The 27250-nt window shown below is 35.8% G+C and overlaps 1 protein-coding gene across 2 annotated transcripts in view; it reads left to right on the forward strand.

Annotated features, from left to right (window-relative positions):
- Nucleotides 1–27250, forward strand: part of RNF217 (ring finger protein 217) — a 129233-nt gene that overhangs the window by 93072 nt on the left and 8911 nt on the right. For both annotated transcript variants that reach the window (XM_034962794.3, XM_034962792.3), the window contains 2 exons: nucleotides 8249–8413; nucleotides 26956–27157. In XM_034962794.3, coding sequence (XP_034818685.3) covers nucleotides 8249–8413; nucleotides 26956–27157 — 367 coding nt within the window. The remainder of the gene's footprint in view (nucleotides 1–8248; nucleotides 8414–26955; nucleotides 27158–27250) is intronic.

Genomic DNA, 27250 nt, shown 5'->3' on the forward strand with positions numbered 1-27250 from the left:
AAAGAGAGCAGAATGAGCAACCCTGGGTATTGAGAAGGGCATGGGGGAGTAAAAAAGAATATAGTTGAAAGAAAACATGGGGTGAGTGGTGGACAATGGGCAGAAAGGAGGGGTAAAATTGACTATGTCTGGAAGAGGAGGAGCAGGTTTGGGAAATGGAAAGTTAGTTCAGTTTGAAATATGTTGATAGTGTTAAGTTTGACTTAACTTTGATGCCCTAAAGGTCTTCCCTTTAGGGCATCAAAGAGATGTCCAGAAAATATGACTCAGGAGTGATTTGGTGGAAGTCATCAATATTGGGGGCAGTGAAGGGGATTGTCATTGAACTTACGAAAATGAAAAAAATATTCTTTGGGAGGTAGAGGAGGTGATAGCAGTTCTTTATGGAAGAGAGGAGAGATGTGTAAAGGATTAAAAGTAGTTATTTTACTCATACAGGTTTTACTGAGGTAGGTGCAATTCTAGGTTTCGTTCTTATTCCAAGTGCAGACTTAAGAAATGATGCCCCTTTTCATATCGATTTGGAGAAAGAGTTGAAGGTCATGCTTATCAACATGTTAGAGAACACGTTAGAGGTAATTCTTTTGATGGTTTTCTTCAGACAAGACTAATAATCCCCATTCTTCTTCCCACAAATGTTAAGCAGAATCTTGATAATTTATACAATGGCACTTTTGATGCATCTTTCACCCCAGGTGAAAGAAAAAAGCCAATAAAATTCCCTGGAGAAACTCTGTCTGTGTGCTTACCTTATCTCTCTAGCTGTCTTTTTTTCTTCCTTATAAACCCTCTGAGTAGAAATTACATTTTATAAACACTACACAAATATTTTCTCATGTGGTAAAAGAATTTTCTAAGGGCTTTAAGAATACAGTCAAATCAATCGGTTGTTGCGAACTAGTGTACTTTAAAATGTGCTTAACCTTCCTTCTGGTAAAGATAACTTGAGAACTGTTTCCCATATATAAGAATGTGTAAAGCTTTCCCATGAACGTGTAATGAGTATGCTGCTTTGTTCTGGTTTTCCCTGACACCATCACTTTAAGTTGACAGTGTTTACAAATGGAGAATCTAGTTGTGCGTCTTCCCTGCAAGGTTAGGGTAGCTTACAACACACACTGATTTCTCTTGGGATTAATGTATCACTCATGTCAGAAGCCCATAGAATAAAAGTTTAGTTTCTTAAATGGCTGTTGTTGGCATAGACTTATGATACAGTTAAAGTCGTCTAGCCCTGTTGATAGACGCCAGTGTAAACAAAGTGTGTGTTACATACATTACCCTTGAAAAAATGTATAACACTCAGCTATGATGCAAGCCTACTAAATTATATTAACATTTCTTTCTTCAGTTACTAATGGAGTGTTTTGCTAAGGCTGTTCTTTGTTTGCTTTTTTGATGCATAAATTAGACAATATTTTTAGAGGTTTTTAACTTGTGCTCGAACTTCTAACAGCCAAATGTTGGAATTTATCTGATATTTTAGCCTACACTTCACCTAAAAAAACAAACTATAGTAATAATCAAATCTTGCAGCTAGGATAAATAGACCTGCACTGGTACTAAGAACTGTTTTCCCTTTATCCCATTGTCATTGGGTTTTTAGCACAATGAACAAGTGAAGAATCGTCTCTCTCTGATGGCCCCCGAGATCGTGTGTTAAAGTAGGCCAAGTGTGGTGTTCCTTATAAAATGGTCTGGAAGATATTCTGAAAGAAGTGAAGTGAAGACCTTACATTTCTTATCTACCACCCTCTGTGCTACTACCTTTCCATATTTACCTACTTAGATTTGTAAGAGAATCTACTGGGGCTGTCTACACAGTGCACGGATCCCCTCTACAATATGCCTACCAGTTGGCCATGCAGACTCTGAACACTGCTTTTGTTAAGGAACTTGTTAATAGAATCATTCCTTTCCATTTTCAAAAACCTCAGATTTGAAATAATTCATTGTTACCTTTAGGCTGAGGTATGCTTCCCTCCTGCCTTCACTTATTGGTCACAGAGAATATTCCCATTTCCTTATGTACACTGTAACACAGTGGACCTCTTGCTACTTTATGTGGGTACCTCTTGTGAGATGTTATCCTGATTCTGTTGTGTTCAAAACAGGACATCTTGTTCAAAACAGGATGATACCACATTTTTCTGGCCAGGACTTTGGGCTATGCAAATCAGGGAAGAATTTTCCAGTACCCTTTGTGTTCACCAGTGAAGAAATGGGTCCTCGGACAAGAAATAGACCCAGACGAATGCTTCTCTGGGCTTTGCTCTCTGGATTTACAGGAAGAGTCTGTAAATGCTGAAGGTGTTTCCAGGTGGTAGGAGCAAGATGGACTGATATGAAATAGTGATTTTCAAATTAGGGAGAGAGTACTTTTTCAAACAACCCCCATTCTCAAGTTCAGACATGCTGTCCAAGAAAAGTATGAGTCCAGCTTGAACATAAAAGCTAGTATTGAGGTGAATGCATTGTGCAATAAATAATTGTGTTGCATATGTAAAAGGAAACCAATGTTGAGGGAGTTCAGTAAGGTTATTTATATAAATAAGCACCATATCTCAATATAGCTTACCTTGTCATGCGTTTTGTGTGTGTGTGTGTGTGTGTGTGTGTGTGTGTGTGTGTGTGTGTGGTTTTATTTGTTTTGTTTTGTTTTGGTCTGCTGTTGGTCCTCAGCCTTTAGGAAAGTTTCTCTTTCCCTTTCCAGCTTAGTTTTAGCTGTGCTGTGAGAAACTAAGGCAAGGATCACTTGGCCACATTTGGACTGTGTTCAAGGGTGCAGTGCCTCATGAAGACTGTATGTTACTGGCATTTCCATGCAGGGAAGAGATCCCCAAGTAGGCAGTGAAATATCAGGGAGTAAGATTAAAGACAAGAAGTCAAAATATGTTTTCCCATATGGAGAATTTCTTTCCATTGCCACCATCTGGCTTTAGGATTTGATGTTATAAGGGAGCAAACAGTGCTTCCTTGAAAGTATTTGAAGCCATTCATCAAGACTCATTTTCTCCTCTCTATAACATGCTGTACCTCTCCACATCTCATCTTCAAGAAAAGCATCTTCAGTTTTTAAAACATTTTTATAACTACAGGATTTCCCAATTATTTACCATTTTGGTTAGTTTCTTTAGGACATACCCGAATCTGACAGCCATGATTTTTACATGTTTCCTATGCAGAGTTTCTGGACCATGGTATATTTTGGGGGACATGCCAGGATTATAGGAACTTACTGGCTCCATTTATTGTACACTTAGCAAGGATCAGGGTTGAGCTAACTGAAGTGACATCTCTGTTCAGGCTACATTAGAACACTTGCTGTTTCCCCAATATATCATGTGCTCTTGGGCCTCTGTGTGGTGGCTCAGGATGAACCCTCTATTCAAAGTGTTACCTCATTACTTGTCCCTGTAACATTCTACTCATTGTTGAAGGCCACATTCTCTCTGAACGCTTATGTTCCAGCTTCACTGAAGCCTCTTTCCATGGCACTCACTTGTCCCAGCTTCTATTCTGGCAGTTACTATATGCCTTTATAGCTCTTTTGGTTTATATCTGTCAGACCCCAGTAAGTTCCTTAAGGACAAGTATTTTCATTTTTTTCTGCCTACAATCAACATAGGCAGTTCCTGCTACTTGAAGGTGCCCAATAAATATTTGTTGGATGGGAAAATGAATTGATACATGTGCTTCATTATTGAGAATCTGAACCTGAGGTTCTAGTAAAGCAAATCCTTTTTGGAAAACTGAATCAGCTCTTATATTTGCGGTGCTACTTTACACATGAATGTTGTCTAATATTTTGAATTTGATAAGTAATGATTTTGTGATTTATTTAAAATAATGATGTGTATAGGGGTATCTAGAATTTAGGCAGGAAAATAATGATCTGGGGTTTTCTTTAGTTTTAGACACTGTTTTTATTTTGTGGGTTGTTTCCTTACTCGACTTGATGAATTATCAGGAGAAAATGCCATTTTCTTAGGGCAGGTGAGTCGGCATACTTTCATCTCAGTATAGCACAGATTTCTGGTAAAACTAAGGGTATTCAAAAGTCAAAAATCTAATGTAAGGTTTTTTTATCTTTTGTGAGTTCTGGAGAAAGCTAATTAAGATTCTTAACTCTGATAACTTTATTCTTGAAGCACTTGAAGCCCTGCTTGCCTCTTTTAGAAGAGTTTGTGTGTTGATCATAGTGCTTAGTAAAAGTTAATTAGGACAATGTATTTAGTAAACATCATCTGATAATATAGGAATTAGTAATACTACCTCAGCCACTAGTCATAAATTAGATATGTTGGTTTTTCTTTGAATTCATTTAATGTTAACTGATACGTGATACCTAAACTGTGTGCAAAATCATTCATTTTACATGAGACAAAGCCTTTGACAAACACAGTTCACTGAGGAGTGAACTTGTGGGCTGTTGGAGAGATTAGACATCTACATCCCTAATGGAAGTTCCATAAGAAAGGTACTGAATCTGGTTGCAAGAAATAGGGAAGACATCTTGAAGAAAGGAGCATTTGATCAAGATAGGATTTTAATAGGTTTAATCCACTGGACTCTTCCAGTTACCAGAAGCAGAAATGTACTGTTTCTTGGGCTACCTCAATTAGTGAGGTTTAGTCTAAGGCTCCATGGGGAGCAGGAAGGGCAGGAAAATACTCTCTGCAGCTGCCCAGGCAGGCCTCATAGAGAATCAGACACAAGCTCTGGTAGTGTGAGAGCCCTTCTGTCATCTCACCAGAAGTCAATGTCTGTGTCCTTCTCCAGTGGTCTGCATTGTAGTCATTTAGCTCTTCTCTGTCTTTGCCTCCATGAAGGCATCCTTTGTATCTCCATGACACTCCTCAAGAGAGAAAAATCTATCTTGGCTAATTTCCATTCAACAATGAGCACCCCTGCTACACAAAGCTCATGCCACCGCTTAGGCAGCTTGCCAACTAGTGGATACATGTTTTTGGCTTAGGGACTCATTCCTGGTCCAATAAATTGTGGCCTGGGCGATGCAGTCACATGGTATAGAGCAGTGCCTCTCAAACTTTAGGATGCATACAAATCACCTTCAGACCTTGTGAAAATGTGCACTTTTGGCTCTGAGGTCTAAGGATTCATGAATTCTGTGTTTCCAACAAGTTCTCAGGTGATGCTGATGTTTCTGGCCCTGCAACCACACTTTGAGCCACAAGGACAGGGCATGATGATTTCTGTGTGACTGTAATTACTAAGAAGGCAGGCACTCCATGTGGTGGGTCTGTGGTTGTGAGATAGCATTTCATGTGGAAGAATAACTGTAAATAAAAGAGTGGAGGAAGATGCAGTGTTGATGTCTGTATGTGTTTGTGTAAGGCCAATTTTGAATATGATTAAGTTCAAAATGAGTGAGGCATCTTCAGAACAAAAAATCTAGGACAATTTCAGATGTAGTCTTTTAATACCAAAGTTGTTGGAGGTGGCTATTAGTCCTTTTATGGTTTTAATCCAAAGCAAATAAAGAGTGATTCTGATGTTTTCAGTGAGAGATAGTAAGCAATCCAGTATGAATTTAACTTATTCGTATTCACTTGAGAGTCTGCCCCATAACTCTGGTCACAGTTTCCCACTAAGTCTGTGCTGTTGGTGAGGACTTGCAATAGCATCTGCAGTAGGACTTGGTTGTTTATTATGAGCCAGAGTCCCTGGTTTGGACACAAAGCGTCAGATTCTTTATTATTCTGATGCCTTAGGAGAATCATGCATTGCTATAATTGTCTTCATTAGAGATTCACAAATGTGATAGTTCAGCACTTAATCACAAAGATCTTTGAGTCATTAAATGTCTGACATTTATAGAGTGAATCCCAGTTTCGAAGCATCTTTACATTCATTCTAATATTTCATAAATATAATCTAAGACTGATTAAAAACTAGAGAGATCTTTTCAAAAAGTTCATTTAATGATGCTAGAATCTAGTGATTCAGAATTATGAATAATGTCCAATAGAATATAACCGAATTAACTTTTCAGGTGTTCTGACTTAATGTTAGATGCGTAAGGAAAAGCAATTTTTTTCCTTCTTTCCTCATTTCATTCATTATATTGGAAAGGAAGGCTCCATGTGATATTTACATCTAGTCTTCATTGCTCAATGGCAAATGGAAGTAAACATTTTATATTGTTTTCTTAGCTGAATCTCATCTACTTCAACTTGTTTTCTTTTAAAAATGATTTATTTTAATTGTAATGATCAAAAAGGAAAACAGTTATTTTAAGTAACTAAAGAGTAACATCCTTTTTTCTTTTTTCATTTTTTTACTTAAACCAAGTAGTTTCTCAATTTATATAAGTAGATCTTGAAAAGAATTTTCAAAGTTCACCTTATCTTGGTAATCATGTGGAATTCTGACTTATTGAATAGTTTAATGATATGACCATCTTTGACTACTACATTTTAAGTTGTCAATTGTCAAAGAACAAATGCCGTTTAGTATAAGACTATAGCGAAAAGTATGCTAAACTTGGAGCCAGACAAACTTACGTTTAAATTCCTTCTTAACACGTATGTGCTGTGTTACCTTCAGCAAGTTATTTAATCTATCTGAGTCTCATTTCCATCATCTGTAAACTGATGATGTTCATATCTACCTTCCAGCATTATTTTGAGGATGAAAATAAATAATGCATGTAATATATTCAGCATAGACATTATCATTGAACAGAATTTTAATAAATAAATAAACGTGAAAATCTTTTAAGCCTTATGACAGAATACCATTTTTATATAAAGTTAATAACAAAAGTACTTTTACTTCATATTTGCACAAGAGGAGCATTATCCATTCTTGACATAAGTGAAAATTACAGTGCTTTGAGTTATTAACAGAAGAGCTGTGATTGTAATTGCCACTCAGCTAATTAATCTATATAGTAGAACCTCCATTGTCAAAAAAGTTGTTTTCCAAAAAGGAAATTCTAACTAACCTTTAAAATGTAGTCAGTAAATTCACACATGCTGCAGTGACGTGACATAGAGGAGCAAAGAGAGTGGTCAGTTATAAATATCATTCATAATGAGACATTTTATTAATCCATTGTAATCACATAGGGCTCTGTAAGTCAGGTGATACCCATATGCTTTTAGAGAGTTAGGAGTGGAAATAATGTGTATGAGTGGAATATTCCACTATCATTCAAAATAAAGGAAGTCAGATAAAATATCCTCCATGTCAAGTGGAAGACAGATATTCATATTAAACTTACACGTGCACTGTCATATACCCCTCCACATAGTGAAATATGAAGGCCCGTTTCTGACGGTTTTCTAAGTACAGGCCACAGGGCCACTATATTGATATATTTCTAATAATAGAATGCTTTGCATTGTTTTTATAATTAGCCTGCCTTACGTTGGTAGCAAACCAGGAGTATCCATTATTTTAGATGCTGCTTCATAGCAAATGCTGTTCTAGCAGTTTGTTTGTTACTGTGTTTTTATTGTTGTTGTTGTTGTTTTGAGATGGTCTCTCTCTGTCGCCCATGCTGGAGTGCAGTGGCACAATCTCGGCTCAACTGCAACCTCCGCCTCCTGGGTTCAAGTGATTGTCATGTCTCGTGTCATCCTCCTGAGTAGCTGGGATTACAAGCATGCACCAACATGCCCACCTAAGTTTTGTATTTTTAGTAGAGATGGGGTTTCACCATGTTGGCCAGGCTGGTCTTTAACTCCTGACCTCAAGTGATCTAGCCGCCTCAGCCTCCCAAAGTGCCAGGATTACAGGCATAAGCCACCACACCCAGACTGCTACTGTGTTTTTTATTTGATGAAGCATCTGTGGGGCTTTTTAAAAATAAAATGAAATAAGCCATTCTTAAGAAAACAATGGAAATGGCTGGGTAATTCGTTCAAAGGAAAGGTGAATTAAAGGGCAGCCTGAGTGTGTGGATTTGGGGCCTTGTGAGCCTTCAGGTTCAATCTGGGAGACTGCACTTAAATCTGGGAGATTTTCTTAAAGCTAAATTGGTTTCCAGAACCAAATGTTTAACTCCAGTACAGCCTACAAATAGCCAAGTCTTCCTTGCCAAAGCAATTCTTTCCTGTAGTAACAGAGTATTCATATCTTCCTGTAGTTTGAGTCTTATAGAAGGGGAGGTATTTTAAATTATAAACTTTTAGCTAATTTCCCCAAGCATCACCTTCTTATCCTTTTAGACACTTTCAGTATATCCACTAGTAATTAATATGATTTTTTTCTTACACAGATCCAGTGCCCTACCTGCCAATTCGTCTGGTGTTTTAAGTGCCACTCTCCTTGGCATGAAGGTGTTAACTGCAAGGAGTACAAAAAAGGAGACAAATTGTTGCGTCACTGGGCCAGCGAAATTGAGCATGGGCAGAGGAATGCCCAGAAGTGTCCAAAGTGCAAGGTGAGATAACTTTTAGAAGGAAAAGAAAAAACATGTACATCTGGATATGACTGAACAATATTTACATTATTGAAGGGAATTATAACTGTCTTAATGCAGGTATGTGGAAAAAGAGTATTGCTCTTTTATTTTGGAAAAGTAATTATATAATTAAACTGAAAATTTTTATAGATAAACAATGTATATTCTTATTTTTGCATTACTCTTCAAAATTTAAGGAGGCCACATATAAATATTGACTTAAGACATTGAGCTCCTTATAGTACATTTAAAAATGAGGATGTACTTTATAGGAAAAATATAGCATAAAAGTGATATAAAAGTAAAAGTTCTAGTCTGCCACGTGTACTATAATTACTTCTCAATTATATAGGCTTTGAATCCTTGCAATCTTTTGCTTTTCTTTCCTTGCTGACATTGCTGATCACTTAAAAATTACATTAAATTGAACTGATTGTTTTGCTTTTTTGCAAATCTGGTAAAGTAAAAGCTCATAGCTAAAATCAGGACTTAAGGATTTTATGAATCCCACTTTTCATCTTTCTTTTGATAATCATGCAAGTAATCAAGACCTAGCAGGCAATTTGAGCTCAGACCTAGATGTGTTGAAAGTTAGCCAAGCAAACAGCCAGGGAAGACTCTCCTACGGGAGGTCAGCCAGTAAATTCAACCAGAAAACTTTGGATTTGATGTCTATAGTATAGGGATCTGTTGAAGTTTGAAAGTTTTAAAAAATCTTACTGTAGAAAATCATGTGTGTGTACCCTTTGCCTTATGTGGTTCCTACCCTTTGCCAAATTTATTTTTGGAAATAATCTCTAAATTGGCCTAATTATCTTTTAAGCACAATTCTGCAATTACTTCTTGGAGACTTAGCACCAGATAAATGAAACTTGAATTGCCAGAAAATGTTTAAAATTTAAAAATTATGAATACAATTGGAACTAAAAGTATATTCTAAGCCTATAAATGAGCCTAATAATAATAAATGTACAGATTTACTATACCAAATTCACATACTGGTTTATAAATATAGTAAGGAAAAGTATTGTATGAAATAACGTGTTGCATTTTTAGCAATTGGAAGAAATTTTTGAAATAGTTTAGATGACCTGGCTTTCTAATAGAAGTGATGTCTAAAGATATTTGGCCTAAAGTTTTCTTTGTTTTCCTTGTAGAAGGCAAATTCATCCACAGTCACCCATTTTGTTTTAGAGCTATTTCAGATCACTGCATCGGTTGCTCAGTATACTTATTTTTCATTCCATTAAAGAACAACTAGAAAATGAGGCCTTTCCCCCCTTTCTCTTGCCTTTTTAGTTTATTCAAAGCTACTGCTCAGTTTCAAACAAAACAAAGACCAGTAGGAACTTAGAGTGCTGTTAAGTTATTCTACTTAACAGTTATTCATAAGTGCATTTTATATCCTTTGGAAAGCTGTAAAAACAATTCCAAGTTAGCCTGGTTCTACAACTGGATTTGGAATGAGCACCACTGCAGCATTATACGTTGGGGAAATTCCGAATAAACTGATGTAACACAAAATACATACATTTGTTACTGTAATCTCTTAACCCAACCTTAAATGGACTATAATGTAAAGGAAGAAAAAGAAGCCGACCATGGGGAATTTACTGAATGTTCTAACAACTTTCCACAGTTGTAACAAATGTAGATAAACTGTTAAGAGAAAGCATAAATGCTGGTTCCCCTTTGAAGTAATAGCTAAAAGGTCAGGGCTTTAAAAGGGATTACCTTTTAAATAGCTGAAAGGAAAAGAACCATGGAATCAGTGGACATTATTACATTGTAGCAGAGAGCCTACTTTCTGGTGGGATTTGGGTTCTGTGAAGTTTCTGTCTGTTTAAGTCATATTTTATGATGTGTTTGGAGTATAAATGGTTTCATTTTTCTTTCTCTTTTAAGCATGACTTTAAAACTTTACCTTTTTTGTTGGACCCTAAAATTATGTTTTGCCCCATGGAACATTTCTATTATTACAACAGAAACCCATGAGGAGATATTACTGAGTGAATTAATATTTGTTTTATACTGTAAGGCTTTCTTTTCATAAATATATCTTTTACCATTTATAAATATAAAATAGGAAGATGGTAGGAATTTGAGTAAAAGAAATGAAGAATTTCTCACATAATGCCTCCAGGTAAACAATTATCACATATTTTCATATAAATGCTTTCAATCATGATAACTAAATGTATTTAAAATTTTGTTAGGAAAGTATGTGTATACACACACACACACACACACACACATATATTTGTACCCTACTATAGGTATATGTTTTAATTAGTTCATAATTTTAGTAAATATTGTTATTTATTTATTTATTTTGAGACAGAGTCTTGCTCTGTTCCCCAGCCTGGAGTATAATGGCACGATCTCGGCTCACTGCAACCTTCGCCTCCCAGGCTCAAGCAATTCTCATGCCTCAGCCTCCCAAGTAGCTGGGATTACAGGCATGAGCCACCATGCCTGAGTAATTTTTGTTTCTTCAGTAGAGACGGGGTTTCACCATGTTGGCCAGGTTGGTCTCAAACTCCTGACCCCAAGTGGTCCACCCGCCTCAGCCTCCCAAAGTGCTGGAATTACAGGTATGAGCCACCACGCCAAACCATATTTTGATTTCCAAATGATTTGTTTATCAAGGTGATATAACATCATATAGAAATTTGGAAAAGAGAGGGAAAATATTCACCCAGAATTCTGCCGCTCCAGTGTACTTACTCCTAACATCTTATTGTGTGCCCTTGGTCTTTCACCCTATTTAAATGGCTTTTTAAAAAGTTTTAGTTGTGATGTTCAAATAATTTAATATCATTACTATTTTCACCTAACATTGCAAACATTTCTCATATTACTGAGTAGTTTTCAAAACATTTATTTCATTAACCATGAACTGTGTAACACTTGCTTAAATATTCCTCCACTATTGGATACCAAGGCTTGCTTGGTTTGTTCTGGGATTTAAAAAATTGTGTATTATAAATAATGTGTTGATGATATTCATCTAGAATTTTTTTTCCATATTTTATACCTTTGAAAGCATATATTTATAAAGGTAGAATGACTGGGTTAAAGAATACCTAAGTTTTTAGTATTTAGCACATATTGGCAATTTGCTTTCTAAAAGGAATGAATCAATTTATAATTCCACCTAGAAAGTTTGAGGACCTGTTTGAGTATGAGCATTTGTTGGCATTTTAAAGTATTTTTTAAATATTAATTTAATAATTTTAAAATATTTTTTCTTGTATTTTATATTTTCCCGTTTGCTTGTAAACTGAATATAAATTCATGTATTTTTGAGTTTGTAATGCCCCCTTTTAAAATTTTCTGTTCATACCCTTTGCCCATTTATGTGGGACAGATTGGGGCATATTTTTATTATCAAATTATATGAGCTCTTTATTTAGATATTTAAACTCCACTTCTGGCATTATTGTCTCCACATTTTCCCTGTTTTCTATTTCTTCCTTTTTATTTGAGTGGTAGGTTTTCGGTTTTTTTTAAATTAATTGATTTGCATATGTATTGTTTAGTTTTTTATTTTTGTTTTACTAAATATGTTATTCTCTTTCTTTGTGGTCAAATACACAAGCACATATGTCGTATGAACACATATTTTTATATATTTACATATCTTTGTATATCTTTTGTAAATATGTTGCTTCTAAGTTTAAAAAGTCATTCAGAAGTTTGATTAAAAGTTCAATTTTCTTTCTTTATTTGATTTTTTAATATTTTAACTCTTTAATCCAACCATAATTTATTTTAGTGCTTATTATGCATTGGGTACCTGAAGTAATATTTTTTCCAAATTGAAACCATCTAACCCAATTGTGTTTATGGGATGACTTTCCCCTCATCAATTGATTTGTAATTTCTCTCTAAATTGTATCTTAAATTACAATATCTTAAATTATAATACATAATAGTCTCTTTTCTTGCTGCTGATTTTTAAAGAAAATTCTGTACTTACACTGGTGAGTTTTAAACGATTATGCCTTTGTTAAATTTGCTAATCTAAGCAAGGTTTGATAATCTATTAATTCATTATTTTAATTAGTATTCTAAATGAAACAAAATGTTATCTTATTTATGTATTAAGCATTACTTCTCTCAGTGAGTTTTTACCTTTTTCTCAAATGGATAGACCAATTTAATACATGATATAGTATTATGAAGAGATTTGACTTGTGCTTAGAAATCAAAATTTTTATTTATAATTGTATTTTGGCAGGTAATCAGGATGAACATTAAAATTTTTTTCCTCATGATCAAGATACTTACTTACAAGTATGATTTTTATAGTACGATAAAAATATACAAACATATCTAGAGTTAATTTATAGAATATTTTTATGAAAACATGACCCACCACATTAAGGTCAACTTTACTTAGCCATTTTTATTTGAATCTTATTGTTCCTTTTGTTTGTTTGTTTGTTTTTGTTTTTTTTGAGATGGAGTCTCACTCTTTTCACCCAGGATGGAGTGCAGTGGTGCTATCTCGGCTCACTGCAACCTTCGTCTCCCGGGCTCAAGAGATTCTCCTGCGTCAGTCTCCCAAGTAGCTGGGATTACAGGTGCCCACCACCATGCCCGGCTAATTTTTGTATTTTTAGTAGAGACGAGGTTTCACCACGTTGACCAGCTTATCTGGAACTCCTGATCTCAGGTGATCCGCCCACCTCAGCCTCCCAAAGTGTTGGATTACAGGCGTGAGCCACTGCCTCATTGCTTCTTAATGCAAAGTATTTTTCAGTCACTTATGAAACACCATTTTTTATCTTAACAATGAGTTTTCTACTTAATGTAAATTCTTAACCTATGGAAAATATGTGCTAATTTTGAAATGTCTTCTTTAGTTATCTTAGTTATCACAAAAATAAATCTAGTTTGTAGACTTAGTCATTACAAAACCAAGTCTAGTTCGTAATAGTTTTAATATTAAATTTAAAGCAAGTAGGCAATCTAAATTTTGTTGGAGGTATCAGAATATTTGTTCAATGTCATGCAAAAATTCATTTTAGACTGTTTTATACCACAGATTAGATACTAAAGTCTGAGTTAAGAAGAAAAGTTTCTAAGTCAAAAATTAAAAGTGAGATGCATGCTAAAAATAACAAACACAGGATTATACGTTATACAAGCAAATAAACAGTTAATGAGCACTGTCACACATACACTAAATTGTAATTTATTTTATTCTAAGGTCAACATATTCATTATTTCTAGATGACAGGAAGTTACTTTTATGTTTTTAAAAGAAATATCAAATGTGCATAGTCATTTCTGGATTCTGATACGCCATCTCTATACAAAGTACCTTTGTCCGGTGCTCTTTGTTTGTGGTGTTATCACAGTAATAATAACACTAACATGTACTGACATTTATTGCATGTCAGTCACCTCTGTAGTTACTATAAATATATTGTCTCATCCAAACTTCAGATGTGATACTAAGATTCTGATTTTCAGTGTACCACTCAGATCATCACTATTAAGTGATTTGATAAAACTTTAAGGTTTTGCACAATAATTATAACATAACAGGATTGGTAGTATGTAAGTTTCATTTGTTGTCTCAATTCTTAAAAGAAAGTTGTAAACAAGAGGTAATTACCACCATTTCAAGATGCAGAACCAGTTTCAGAGAGTTTAAGTAATGACCAAAAAAGCAAGCAGAAAAAAAGTGAATTATATTTATTCATAATTTATTATAAATTTGGAATTAGAGGGATTTACTTGTCATGATATTTCCCTTTAGGTATTTTATTCTCTTCAATCCTATAATAGAATGCTTTGGGCAAGAATGTATTGATTCAAAGAAAATGAATAATCTTCCCCTGTTCACATAAGGTCAACACAAAAGCTATTTTTTTGGTCTTTTATATCTGTGGCTATGTAACTTGCAGTTGCTGAAATAAGAATCCCAAGTATTAATGTTGCATCTTATAGGTATCCTGCAATTCCTTAGTACTTCATATATCACTACAAAAGCACATTCAGAGGCTGACTACTTTCAAATAATGCACATTCAGAGGCTGACTACTTTCAAATAATGCCCATTCAGGGTAAAATAGCTTTTCCCTAACTACTGATAAACCATTTTTAACTCTCCAGATTGCTTAAAATCACTAAATCTGGAGCAGGGGTTATCATTGGCACTGTTTTTATGGCATGCCAAGCTCTAGACCTTAGTTGTTAGAAGCATGATTGTTTGACGGCACATACTTTGGAGGATATTAACTACATTGTATCCAATGCCCTGTTTTTATGACAGGTAATGTTAGTACTTGCTTACGGTCCTGAGATTAAATATAATGTGACTACCTATAATATTTTATTTTAAAAATCAATATGTTGTCTTAGTTATAAAATAGAAATAAGTGAAAATATTGTAATGAAATAATGCATATTTTAACATGTAAATACTCAGATAACATCACATTTTATGGTTCCTAAAATGAAGAAGTAAAAGAGGAAATGAAATAATGAAGCAGTCAAATTTGTGCATGCATTTAGATTTAAGAAACCTTGAAATGAAATTTGAATGTTATCAATACCTATCCTTTATATTTAATATTTTTAAATGAGGACAAAATAAGTACGTGTGTATATATTATTTTTATATGTATATCACATGTCATCTATACTTGTATGTATATACACATACGTATTTATGTGTGTGTATGTACGTGTGTATATATATATATATATATATAGTTAGGGTACTAGAAAATGTAGTGTATCTTAAAACCATGCAAACATATTTTGGACTTACATATAAAGTAGAATTAGGTTCTGAATATAACCAATCTCATCAATTTACACAGTAGTTATATAACTGAAAAATTCATTGTATATTAAAACTATGCAATCACGCCGGTAATCCCAGCACTTTGGGAGGCCGAGGCGGGCGGATCACGAGGTCAGGAGATCGAGATCATCCTGGCTAACGCGGTGAAACTCCGTCTCTACTAAAAAAAAAAAAAAAAAAAAAAAATTAGCTGGACGTAGTGGCAGTCGCCTGTAGTCCCAGCTACTTGGGAGGCTGAGGCAGGAGAATGGCTTGACCCCAGGAGGCAGAGGTTGCAGTGAGCCGAGATCACGCCACTGCACTCCAGCCTTGGCAGCAGAGTGAGACTCTGTCTCAAAAAAAAAAAAAAAAAAAAGTCATGCAAATGTTATTTTGTGTTTATACGTAAAATAGAGTTTGGTTCTAACTTAAGATATTTCAAACAGAGTTTTACCAATATGAATGTCTGATGCATTTAAAAATTACATGAGAAAAGCTCAATTCTGTATTGTGCAGGATATTCTAAGCATTGCAGGACATACATAAATGCCAGCCCCACCATCTTTGTGACAACTAGACACTCCAGCAACAACTAAATTCTGAAGCGTCTCCTGGGGCATGAGAGCACCTGTTGAGAGCTGTGTTATAGATGATGAGGGCTTCTGCAAAGGATGAAATCCAGTGATCTATGTAGACAAGAAATTGAGTAAAAAGCTGCCCATTTTCCATGTGGGTGCTGATGGAGACATTTTTGCTAAAGGATCTAAAGCTTTCTTAATGTAATTCATTAGTTTCCATTTTCATTTCTTTTCAGGTTTTAAGAGTTGCTTTCTCTTTCTACAGCAAACTACACATATAATTAAAAACAGGGCACACATTTTGCTGTTGGCTCAGTCGGTAGGCAAATCGTAAAGTTTTGGGGAACTGTGAGAAAAGCTATATATCCAAATAGCTACTCAACATCTTCAACCAGATCTAATAGACTTCTCCAACACAGTATGTTCTCTTCTCCCCAAAATGGTTCTTCTCATAGCTTCTCTGTCTCAGTAAATGGCCACTCCAGTCTTCCAGCTGCTCAGGCCAAGAACTTTAGGTTATCCCAGACTCTGCTTCTTTCATTTCCCATGTCTGGTGAGTCATTAAGTTTTGTAGATTGTGCCACTAAAATGTATTTAGAATCTGACCATATCTCAGTACCCCCACTATCACTAACCTGGGGCAAGGCATCATCGTCTTTCTCTCTGCATGATTTTCATGTACCTCCTAACTGGTATCTCATTCTTCACAACGTTCTTAACCCAGCAGCTAGAATGATGCTGTTAAACATAACGCAGATTACATCACTCTGCTCAAAGTTGTCTGTGGTTCCTATCTGACACAGAGCAAAAGTTAGTCCTATGATGACCATAGAACCCGTCGCCCTCTGGACATGTCCCCACTCTGTGACTTCTCTAGTCATATCTTTCCTGCCTTCACCCTGCTACAGTCAAATTTCACTGCTGGCTGTGCTTCGAAACTGCAGGTATTCTCCCTTCTCAGGGTCTCAGACTTGCCTTGTCCCTCTGTCTGGAATGTTCTTGCCACAGATGTGTGCACTGCCAGCTCTCTCACTTCTTACATGTTTTTGAGGAAAATTCAGCTTCTCAGTAAAACTTCCCTTGGTCACCTTATCTAAAATTTCAAACCACCGTCCCCTACCTCAGTAGGTACTATCCCCTCCCATATGCCTTATTTTTTCTCCATGGTATTATATTACTTATCACTACTTAAAATAATGTACATATTTTGCAGCCGTGAGAGCAGAGATTTGATCTATTTTATTCTCTGAGTTACCTCTAGTATTTAGAGCTGCTGCCAGGCTTTGGATAGCACTAAATAATAGATAATGGCTGAATAAGTAAATGAATATACTTTTTCATTCTACCTTATATGGACTTTTAATGAGAATTTGTTGTGTGCCCTGTAGGATGTGGTTCTTTTTCTTGTGGAACTTGCAGAAGGGGAGACATATTCCTTAGACTGACAATGATAAACACTATTGCACTTCAGTGGAATGTTGCAGGGAGTATTATACGAGGGTTCATGGCGAAAGGACTCAACACCATCTTGAGGAATCCAAGGGAGCTAGGTTGTGGAGGATTGTTGGGTGGATTATGGCATGATGAAAGGTATCCAGAAGAGGGAGATTACAATTAAAACTGCAAAGGCACAGAGCCAGGAAGTGTTTGATGTCTCTGGGAGCCACAGGCACTTTGTGGTTAACTTAGCGTAAGGTTTATGCAAGGAAGTGGTGAGAGGTGGGGCTGGAGAAGCCAACAAGAGCTGGGACTTTGCAAACAACATTAAGATAGTTGGGTTTTATCCTCCAGACTATAGGGGACATTGAAAAATAAAAGCAGGAGAGTAGTGGTATCAGATTTATATTTTAGGTTGGCTGCTTGTTGATTTTATGGTGCTAGCTGTAGACATCTGAAAGAAAATAATGACAATATGAACTAGGCCAGTTGTCAAAGGGCTGGAGGAGAAAAGAACTAGATAAATATTATGGGGCTAAAACTATCTGACCTTGATGGAAAGTTGAATGTGGGAAGTAAAAACAGGATAACCACCAAATATTTAGTATGGGTATCTAAATGGATGGTGATACCATAAACTAAAATAAAATAATGGAGACAGAGTTAGAGTTATTTATTTTTTGTTGCAGTGGTGAGCCATGAAGTGATGATGAGTTTGGTTTTGTTCACTTGACTTTGAAATGGCTGTGAGGGATATAGGTATATCTGACTAGCAAACAGTTACTATGTGAGTCAGAAGCTCAGGAGCCAGGTCCTCAGTAGAAATAAAGATCCACCTTTGTTGGAATAAAGTTGAAACCATTCGAATGTGGAAGTGATCACCCAAGGAGCAAATGCAAAGTGGTGAGTCCTGGATGGAATTAAGGGCTTGGTGAAGGAACAGGAACCTCAGAGAGGAGAGGAGAAACTGGAAAAAAGATGTCACTGAAGCAATAGTGTATCAAAGGTCAGTAAAGAGGTACTGAGCGACTGATTAAGTGACACAGAGCTACAATAAGATAAAAATTTAAAACATGTTCATTATATTTTGCAGATGGGGGTCATGGATAATATTCATGTGTTTTTTTAAAAAGTATTTATTAAGAACATGCTGTGTGTTGGTACTGTGCACAGCTCTTTAATGAGATAATGAAAAAGAAGTACATGATCTGGGCCCCTGTAGATTTTATAGACTGGAAGAGTAGAGAGTCTGAATGGAGGGATACAGATAATTAAAGAGTTTTAAAATGTAGAGTGAGGAATGCTGCAACAGGGCTAGTGCAGGGTGCTTGTCAATTAGTAGATACAATGCCATAAATATGCTGTATTTAGAATTCTCTCCCTACCTTTAAGTCCCCTTAACTGGGGAACTGCTACTTGTCCTTCATTTCTTAGATCAAATGTCATTTTCTTAGAGAAACCTCCTCTGACCCTTACACCAGATCAAGCTCATCTATTGAGTACTGTCTTCATACTTTCTACTTTTCCTTCACAGCATTTGGCATAGCTTATGAATACATATTTGTTAGTACAATTGATTACTCTCTGTCTACACCTATAAGCTCCTTAAGGGCAGGAGCCATGTCAGACTTTATCAGTGAGAAAATATTTTTTCATGCATTTGGCATAGCTTATGCATATATATTTGTTTATACAGTTGGTTAATGTCTGTATACATGTATAAGCTCTTTAAAGGCAGGAGCCCTGTCAGATTTTATCAATGAACAAAGTAATTATTTGTTGAATGAATAAATGAATGAAAGACAGCTAGATGTTTCAAGAACATGGGATTGCAGTCAGCTTAGGAGGAATTGAGATGCAAGTAAGAACAATGAGTAGTATTCTTTGGAAAAATTTGGTAAATATGAAAAGGTGAAGGTAATCATTGGGTAGAGGGCCAGGTGGAATGAAAGGAAGGATTTAGTAGGATGACATGTATAATCACAGAGAGGAGAGGTGAAGATGAAGCTGAAGGAGGGGAAAACTGGCATCTGAAGATTTCTGAGAACATGGGACAGTGGGATCAAGGGAAGTGGTGTGGTAAAGAAGAAGGAAGAAAACTAGGCTCATTTATTGTACGGCTCTACCCTGAGGAATAAGATTTGGACAGTATACTGCACTTTAATGAATTCCTGTCATTATAAATTAATCATAAGACTTAACTTGAAACATGAAATTTTCTGTAACAAAAAAAGAACTCAGTACATTGGAGACAATTATTGCTATCAGAGTGTTGGCCTTAAAAAGCTAACATTATAGCAAGAGACACCAAATAATTTTGAAATCAGCATCTATTTATTTTTGCAGCATAGTCTACTGTGATAGAAGCAGCTGTTTCTTATTCATTTGGAGTTTTACACCTGATAATTACCTCTAAATAGTAGTCTTTTACACCTAGTCCTTGATATTTTCTATTGACTCCCTGACATGGCAGTTGAGGATTCATTTTACTTACTTGAATTCAGCTGCATTCATATTGCTGCAAAGGATGTGATTTCATTCTTCTTTATGGTTCAGTAGTGTTCCATGATCTATATATACCACATTTTCTTTATCCAATCCACTGTTGATGGGCACCTAGGTTGATTCAGTTTGTTTGCTATTGTGAATAGTGCTGCAATGAAAATGCAAGTGCATCTTTTTCATGAACTATTTTCTTTTGGGTATATACCCAGTAATAGGACTCCTGGGTCCAACTGTAGTTCTAAGTTCTTTGAGAAATCTCCAAACTGCTTTCCACAGTGATTGAACTAATCCACATTCCCAGCAATAGTGTATAAGCATTCCCTTTTCTTTGCAGCCTCACCAGCATCTGTTGTTTTTTGACTTTTTAATAATACCCATTCTGACTGGTGTGAAATCTCAGGGGATTTTTTTATTTCAATAGTTTTTGGGGTACAGTTGGTTTTTGGTTACATGGGTAAATTCTTTAGTGGTGATTTCTGAGATTATAGTGCACCCATTATCCGAGCAGTGTACACTGTACCCAGTACGTTATGCCTCATCCCTTTCCCTTTCCCACTCTTACCCCCTATTCCTAGTCCCCAAACTTCATGAGATCATCTTTATACCTTTGCATCCCCATAGCTTAGCTCCCACTTATAATTGAGACCATACAACATTTGGTTTTCCATTCCTGAGTTACTTCACTTAGAGTAATGGCCTCCAGCTCCATCCAAGTTTCTGCAAAAGACATTATTTCATTTCTTTTATGCTCTTCAGTAGTATTCCATGGTGTATATATAGCATGTTTTCTTTATCCACTCATTGATTGATGGGTACTTAGATTGGTTCCACATCTTTGCAGTTGTGAATTGTGCTGCTATAAACATGTGCGTGCACATGTATTTTTCATATAATGATGTCTGTCCTTTTGGATAGATACTCAGCAGCAGGATTGCTGGATCAAATGATAGCTTTACTTTTAGTTCTTCAAGGAATCTGTTTTCCATAGTGATTGTACTAACTTGCAGTTCCACAAACATAAAAGTGTTTTCTTTTCACCACATTCACACCAACATCTATTGTTTTTTGACTTTTTAATTATGGCCATTCTTGTAGGAGTAAGGTGGTATCTCATTGTGTTTTTAATTTGCATTTCCCTGATAATTAGTGATGCTGAGCATTTTTTCATATGTTTGTTGACTGTTGGTATCTCTTCTTTTGAGAAATGTCTATTCATGTCCTTTGTCCACTTTTTTATGGGATTTGTTTGAGTTTCAGGAAATTTTTTTAAAGCTTTCCTTGTAACTTTTGTTTCTAATTAATTCTTCCAGGTATCAAAAGTCATTGAAGGAAACACATATATAAAAATACTTTCAAAAATAAATTAGAGGTTAGGATTTTATCTAGAGTAAAATATTTGTTGGGGGCAGTAATACATAGCAGTCAACTTAGTTATCAAATGCTGCTTAAACCATAAAGTAAGCCTTCATTTCTTGGTGAAACTGGAGACAAATACTTGTGGGCAGATGTATACTGATTTAGTCATAAAACATTGTAGGTTTAGCAGTTCATTTACTGTTATTCTTCTACCTTATGATTAGGTAGAACCTTGTTTGAAAATAAAAGGCCACATTCCAGTTCTTTTTTTTAGATACTTTGTGGGCATTTTATTGAACTAAATGTAAACAACTTGAGGAGGACAGGTACTATTTTCTTCATGCAGATGGTTCCCAAGTTAGGATGGTCTGACATGATTTCGACTTTTCTTACAATTTTTCAACTTTTCCATGATGTAAAAGTACATGCGTTTGGTAGAAACCATACTTCGAATTTTGAATTTTGATCTTTTCCCAGGCTCAAAGTAAGCTGGGCAGTGGCAGCGATCTGTGCAGCTGGCAGTCACCCATGCCATCATGAGGGTGAACAACTGATACTCACAGTGGACTGGGTTGCCAGCATTTTTTGGATATTGTGTTTTGTTTTTTCACATCCCATGTCTACAAATTGCCCATTTTCAACCTATGATATTTTCAACTTGGAGCATCTGCCTACATATGTGTGTGTGTGTGTGTGTGTGTGTGTGTGTGTGTGTGTGTGTGTGTATGTATCTTATTACAGGTTTTAATCCATCCTGTGAAGAATATCCTAGGCACAAAAATGGCTCCTTGTGTCATTTCCATCTACTACAATGTGGACTTAATATCAAACTCTTATAAGGGAATATCTAGCTTATTCTGAACATTTCATCTTATGACCTTAAGTATAGAAAGATATAAGTAATGCTTGGTGCCTAAATATTCAATTCCTTAAATGTCAGTCATCCTTATTTGTTATAGATAGAAGAAACTATGAGTACTAACAATTCAAATGTCATTCGTGATTTATGAGTGGCCAATTTTATCTAATGGATTAGGATTATCTAGTCTTTCTCCATCTTTTAAGTAAAAACAGAATTTTGATACTAAATTTTAGCCACTTGGGCAGTTAGTTTATTTTTTAGCAGAGCTAAACTCATGAATATTTTTGGAGCTATAATAAAAAATAAAAACAGCTTCATTGAGAACAAAATGAACTTTCTGTAAATATAATTTAAACCTATGTTTTAAGGCTTTATGTTTTAAAAACAAAGATGACACTGTTAAAGTGAGACTGATAAAGGTGTACTTGGGGAATTCATCAGCATAAGAAATGTATTATCCCCTGGTAGTACGAGTTTAAAATTACAACTTGCTTAGCAAATGTGAAAAATAATGTCTCCTGTTGCAGATTGCATTTTGCTAGTTTATTTCTCTGTTAGTGTCAAATAAAATATTCATATATAATCAAGATATATTCATAATAATATTAAAGGCAGCACTGTGTACTTGACAGTTGGTAAATGATGAAACAATTTTTTCCGTGATTATGTGTATAAAATACTCAAATTAATCTATAGAGCCATATAATCCCAAAATGTACAAGGTTACTATAGAGCTTACAATTTTACCACTTCCTGTACAGAAATATTATTTGACCAACGGTATTTTAGTTGCCTGCTGCATTTGGAATATAATAATACTAATAAGGAAAGACTGTTAAAAGAGAAAGGCTAGAAAGTGCAAACTTAATTATTTAAATGAAATAATAAATAGGCCACATAAAGATTTTAGAACCCAATGAAGCAATATTACAAACAGATATAAAATTACAGTGAAAATTATATGTGAAATATGAGGCAAAACTTATTAGAACAAGTTTTTCTGTCAGGAAAAGTGATGCCATTTGAAGGAAGAATGGCACAGAATGGCAAAAACAAGAAGACACAGATATACCTTGTGGAGGGAGAGCTGACATGTTTGTCTGACTGGTTGGCAAATAATATGATTGATCTTCTGGTGTTACCTTTTAAGTTCATAATAAGAGGCTACTTAGCATAATAAAGAAACAGACATGAATTCAAAATCTTTCTCACTCACGAGGATTATCACTCAGGCAGATTACTTTTCTGAACTCTGTTTATGAAGAAGAATGCCAATCTCATGGTGCAGTTATAAGGCTTAAAAGTGCTAATCTGTGTACAATGCTTGGCACATAATAGGCTCTACGCAAAAATTAGCGCTCTTTCCTTGGTAGATCACCCACGACACTGCTATCAGTGTCAAATCAGGAAATTTGTTAAGTCGTATTATCTCCACTTTAAGATCAAACACAATATATAGTCAAAAAGTTGAGTGTACGATGCTTTGGGTTTTCAGCAGTTGTCTTCAAATATGTCCTAGTGCTCATGTGGTTTAAATAAGGATCAGAAATGATTCAGAGGTCCAGTAGGGCTGTTGGCCTGTGGTATTCCTAATGCCATTTACTGTGCTAAATGGATGTGGCTACAGTAACCATTGATAAACATGAACAACAGAGGGTAAGTGCTGGACTAGGGGCTGACTCACAGAAAGCTAAAGGGCTTAAGCTTCAAAGACCTTCACCTGCACAGGCCCCTTCTTAGGCCTTGTATCTAATTTGTCTTTGTAAGTTGGATTATTTTGCTTAAAGAAGGATTCTCAAATTAAACAATCTACAGGCCTTGCAAAACCTGGATCCACTGCTACTGGTCTGTCATGTAAAAGGAAAAAAATCACTATGACTAAAAAAGTTAGATAAGGCAACCCATAGCAAGAAACATGAGTTTTGCTTTTCTTGCCCAAATCGTGATTTGTTGGTAACTCTTGACCCTAGGTGCTTATATGCCCTTGACCACACACTTGCCTATCTAGGAAAGCACTCTCTAGTCCAGCATCAGCCTAAGAATTGCCCATATGAAGAAGTAAGAAAGGGGACTGCCTGGCAGTCCAGGAACTTGCAGTTAAATTACCCAGGTATTTGATTTCTGGCATTTTTAGGTGGGTAAAGGGGAATAAGTAGATGGGAAACAACTTTATATTGACCTGACTCCATATGTGCCAAAACGAGTTTGGCACTGTGCATAGGTTATCACATTTTACACTGGTTGGTAGGGAATATTACCTAACTTGACACTTGGGAGAGGTAAAGTAACTTCTTTTTAAACAGCTAGTGGAGCTAGAATTCAAACACAGGGCTTTGTGAAGTCAAAGCTCATGTTCTTTCCAACCTCTCTGTAAGGCTGAAGCTTACCTGCCAAGTGTCAGTCACCCACTGGAAAGGAATGGACATTTCACCTCCCAGTTCACCTAACGATTTTGAATACATAAAGTCCTGCCAGCCAATTGACAAACTTTTCTTTCTTGGTCCCTTCATTTCCCCATGTATGAAGTGCCCGCCTGTAATATGCTGTGTTCAACTTAATTATTACTTCTTCAAAATGATCACAGTCACCAAGAAACTCTCCAGTTAGGTAGGTCGGTAGACAGAAGATAGGTAGGTAGATAGATAGATAGATAGATAGATAGATAGATAGATAGATAGATGTGGGAGGAAGGGGGAGAGAGAGGTGTTATCTTTTAAGTGAAATTTTTATGATTACTATGATTAATGGCCGTTACTAGTTCACAAGCAGCCTCATGAGTTCTTTTGAAATTCATATTGTTCCTTTAAATTGCAGTTTTATATTTTAGTTATTTAATCCCTAAAACTGAAATACTGCACATAATTTGGAGTTAGGAACTTCAAAAAATTTTTATTCCTAAAAGCTATACAACAAGGTTTTATTTTAAAGTAAAGAAAAATTTTCATCTCTCAACCTTTTCATTTCTCCTTTCACAGAACTCTTCTCTTTTTCCTGGATGATTTTATCCCACCTCCATAATCATTGACCAGTTTTTTTAATGCAGTTATAACTACACTGCTTCAGACATTCAAATAAATACACTGTATTAGGGGAAGGAAAGGATAATTTTAAAGGAAATATGCAAAGTTTTAGCTTATGGCTAAGACTTGACTGACAAGAGTCAAACAACTACTGAAGGATTTGACACACTTGTTAATTGTAAAACTCCCAATTGCTTTAAAATATTCACTGACACTCTAGTCCCGAAACAACACAATGAATAGAAGCCTCCACTAGTCAAAATGGTATCGGGAGCATTTTCAATAAAATTTCTAAGCAAAGAACTCACATGTGAATGAATAAAGATGTGACTTGAGCAAGTACCTACTCCAAGTGCAAGCTTGTCCAACCTGTGGGCCACTTGCTGCCCAGGACAGCTTTGAATGCAGCCCAACACTAATTTGTAAACTTTCTTAAAACATTATGAGATGGTTTTTGCAATTTTTTTTAGCTCATCAGCTATCATTAGTGTTAGTGTGTTTTATGTGTGGCCCAAGACAATTCTTCTTCTTCTAGTGTGGTCAAAAGATTGGACACCCCTGCCGTAGTGAAGTAGACTATTTTTAGGAGGTCTCATTTTAGTAACAGGAGAACTGGGCAATTGTATTAGTCCATTATCATGCTGCTATGAAGAAATACCTGAGACTGGGTAATTTATAAAGAAAAGAGGTTTAATTGACTCATGGTTCCGCATGCCTGGGGAGGCCTCAGGAAACTTACAATCATGGCAGAAGGCACATCTTCACAGGGCGGCAGGAGAGAGAATGAATGCAAGCAGGGGAAATGCCAGAGGCTTACAAAACTATGAGAACTTCTGAGACTCACTCATTATCACAAGGGCAGCATGAAGGAAACTGCCCCCATGATCCAATTCCCTCCACTTGACCCTGCCCTTGACACGTGGGGATTGTTACAATTCAAGGTGATATTTAGGTGGGAATACAGAGCCAAACCATATCAGCAATGTAACCAAAATATTATGTATTTTGATTAAATAATGTTAAGTTAAACTATGTTGTCTTTTATGATTATTCATGCAACAAAGTATGCACAGATAAAGATGGCTCTAATTTATATACAATATCTTTCCATAAGGATTCTGAGTTGAGTTTCCAATTTTATCGCAAAGAGTAAAGTCTTGATTATAACATGGTCTCACTGCTTGAGGCGGTGACTACCACACTGTATGTTATATATGGTGTATGTATATATACCATACCACCACTGTATGGTATATATGGTATACATATATATGTATATATGGTGAACTACCCAAAAATGAAATCCTTGTTACATGATGGGTGAAGCTGTGTTTACATGTAACTTGACTGCAACAGTAGAGGAAGGTGCTTAGTTGCACAGATGGTATTGTACAAACAGTTCTACAAACAACACATTTACAAATAATATTAGAGCTGAAAACTAAAAAGGTACTGCAAATACATTTATATCTTCTATAATTTCCTTCAACAAAGAGACCTCTGCTTTTTGGTATTTATTCACAAAAACTTTTATGTTATCCTTTCTTTTAAGGAATACTGTTTATCTCTGCTTATTCCCCCAAGTTGGCTCATTCTTGCTGATCATAGCATAAACAAAATATACTTTCAAAGCATTTTAAATTGCCTCCTAACCATTGAATTAGGTGTATGTCTGGAAAGATAAATGTGTCTTCCTTGGAATGTGTTTGCTTTTATATTGGTCAAGATAAGCCAACAGCTTGAGTACCTGAAATATTATCAAGCTTGCACACATGAAAGTATTTGGTAAAAGGATAATCTTGGAGGGTATGATTATAAGCAAATTCACAGCCTCAGGAGTGCTATGAGAGACTTTTATTTTGGTGAAACTGGTAAGTGTTGTTTCATAAAATTTGCGATTTTACTTTTTAAAAACTCAGCTAACTCTTTCCTTCTCCTTCCCTCTCTTGCTGATACAGATCCACATCCAGCGAACTGAAGGATGTGACCATATGACCTGCTCACAATGTAACACTAATTTTTGTTACCGATGTGGTGAGAGATACCGCCAGCTCCGATTTTTTGGAGACCACACATCAAACCTCAGTATATTTGGATGCAAATATCGCTACCTCCCAGAGAGACCTCATTTAAGGAGATTAGTGCGAGGGTCAGTCTGTGGTGAGTGTCTGACATGCTTATGGGTGTCTTCCCTGGGAATTAAGTAGTGAAAATAGAACTTGGAAATGTGCAGCCATGGTAATTCAGAGCACC

The sequence above is a fragment of the Pan paniscus genome, chromosome 5 (genome assembly GCF_029289425.2).
Source record: "Pan paniscus chromosome 5, NHGRI_mPanPan1-v2.0_pri, whole genome shotgun sequence".
Taxonomy (NCBI): domain Eukaryota; kingdom Metazoa; phylum Chordata; class Mammalia; order Primates; family Hominidae; genus Pan; species Pan paniscus.